Source organism: Numida meleagris, chromosome 27 (genome assembly GCF_002078875.1).
Source record: "Numida meleagris isolate 19003 breed g44 Domestic line chromosome 27, NumMel1.0, whole genome shotgun sequence".
NCBI lineage: Eukaryota > Metazoa > Chordata > Aves > Galliformes > Numididae > Numida > Numida meleagris.
The window spans coordinates 3,882,596-3,884,911 of record NC_034435.1 but is presented as its reverse complement, the minus strand read 5'-3'; the positions used below and the strand labels follow the sequence as shown (position 1 = coordinate 3,884,911).

The window sequence follows — 2,316 nt, the reverse complement described above, 5'->3', positions numbered from 1 at the left end:
CCTGCCTGGCCATCTGCGTTCCTTCCCCACAAACCCAGAGCTGGAGAGCCGTCAGAGGGGAGATTTCACTCTCTTCAATCTTGTGGGATCCAAGAGGGGAAAATTTATCAAGTTTCATCTGAGGCACTTAATCTTTTGGCACTGCAAAAGGCAGAGTGACAGCTGGCTCCGTAGATACTTGTTATTACCACCTATAGTATTAAATCCAGTGCAATTTAACAGATTACTTATCGTTATCTCACTTCTCAAGCAAAAACAATGTGGATAATGGGTATCTTAGTGTTAAATCTTAAGGTTTATATGCTTTTAGTGTGACAGACCAATTTTGCAGGTCATGTGCTGTTCATGTACACAAGGGTATTTATCTGAAAATGAGTGCTGGTTGTTTATACCTGGTCAGAAATACGGGAACTACGGTTAGACTAACATCTGTCTGGAATGACATGGCTGATCCTGCAAGGAAATGGCCTAGATGGTCTTCTAAGTCCCAGCTCCCTTCTCCTCAATGCTCTCTCTTCCCACATTATAAACTTTGAGTGCAAGCTGGCAACTAGAATCTAGAGTAGGACGTGACTTTATTGATAACGCTCACCTGACAGTTGCTGAGCTGGGTTTCATCCGTCCATCTCCTGCAGCCTTGCAGTGGTGGATAATTATAATCTATTTTTACGTGGGCAGGAAGTGCTTATCAGTGACTGATAAACCAACTAAAACAAGGCTGCAGAGGTGATCGATAGTGGAAGTGAGAGCAGCGTCTGATTTCTTTGCTCTGATAGCCTAACCCTTACAGGATTGTGTTACAGGAGGAAGCGCTGCTCAGGGCTAGAGTGATGCACCAGAACAGGAGAGCACCCCCCTTTATCTCTGTTGCTTCATAAAAAAGAAAGTGTAAAGGGCAGCGCGTGGGTGTTAGGAAGCAGTACTGTCAGGATTTATTACCGCCTAATGCGTGCTCCTCGCATATCGCAGTACTTTGCACCAATCCGATGTTAACACAGCTGGAATCAATGGCTAAGCGGCCTCAGCTGGTGTTCTGAAACCTGGAGCTGCCTGCCCACAGCCAGCAGGGCCGCATCTGTCAGTCCGTCCGCACCCCTCCAGGAGGACGTCAGCCTGGTGCTGCTGCGCTTGGGCTCACCAAGAAGCAAGAGGTGACGCTGGACGTGCCCGGGGAACTTGGCAGTGCCCCCATGGGAGGAAGGCTCTGTTCTCCGCAGTTCGGAGCAGTGCAGCTGCTTCACTGGTGGGTCCCCAAACCGGAGCCCGGTGCAGTGCCAGGGGCAGCACCTTCCCTCAGTGCTCGGCGCAGGTTCCAGCTGCACGGGCGCTGCTCAGCGCGTGGCTTCGTGCATCTTATCCTGCAACAAGAGGCAGCGACTGCGGAGTGGGGACAACTGCTCATCTCACAGGACTTCCTAAGGAATTCGAAGGTGGCTGTCCCCCCCCGAATGCAGGCGGGTGGCTGACGGGCTGCGAGCTCCTTCCTTCCAGCCCCTCAGTGCTGTGTGAGGCGCTGAGGGAACAACGGCCGCGCTCAGGGAGTTCTCCCGACTCCATCTTCCGAAGGGAGAAACACCAGGCCAACTGCCCTCTCGACAGCTACACGGAAATGTAAAACCGATTTTTGTTTGTTTCTTTTTGCTTCAAACACGCACGACTTTTTAGAAATTTAGAACTTATTCCTCACTTAAGTCCTCAGCGGTCCAACGGGAGCCGCTCCCCAGGGGAAAACGGCGCAATCTCCTCACGACGGCTGAGGGCGGCGAGCACCGAGGTACGGCCGAGCGCCTCAGCGCGCATGCGCGTCGCGCGCCCCCTCCTCATCCCGCCGTCGAGGGAAGCCCCTCTACTGCGCACGCGCGGCTCCAGACACCACCTCCCGCTCTCGCCGCCGCCGCCTCCGCGCATGCGTCCCTCCGCCCCCTCGTCGCCCCCTCCTGCAGCCGCGCATGCGCCTCGAGTCCCTCCGCCCGCCCGCCCGGCCCGCCCGGCGCATGCGCCTCGCCCCCTCCGGCGCGGGGAGGGGGATGCGGACGGGGGAAGATGGCGGCCTCGAACAACCCGCGGAAATTCAGCGAGAAGATCGCGCTGCACAACCAGAAGCAGGCGGAGGAGACGGCGGCCTTCGAGGAGGTCATGAAGGACTTGAGCCTGACCCGCGCCCACCGGGTGAGGCAGCGCCGCAAACCGCTCGCGGCCCCCCCGCCGCTGCCCGGCGCGCGCCCCCGGTGGTGGCAGCGGGTGTGGTGGGGGGGCGGGAGGAGGAGGAGGAGGAGGGAGGAAGAGGAGGAGGAAGAGGAGGAGGAGGAGGAAGGG

At 57.1% G+C, this 2,316-nt stretch overlaps 1 protein-coding gene across 4 annotated transcripts in view; it reads left to right on the top strand.

Annotated features, from left to right (window-relative positions):
- The window catches only part of CRTC1 (CREB regulated transcription coactivator 1), a 33,482-nt gene continuing 33,138 nt past the window's right edge, over positions 1,973-2,316 (top strand). For 2 of the 4 annotated variants that reach the window (XM_021378672.1, XM_021378671.1), the window contains exon 1: positions 1,973-2,169. In XM_021378672.1, coding sequence (XP_021234347.1) covers positions 2,044-2,169 — 126 coding nt within the window. In that variant the 5' untranslated portion in view covers positions 1,973-2,043. The remainder of the gene's footprint in view (positions 2,170-2,316) is intronic. The other 2 variants (XM_021378673.1, XM_021378674.1) reach the window with 2 other exon arrangements.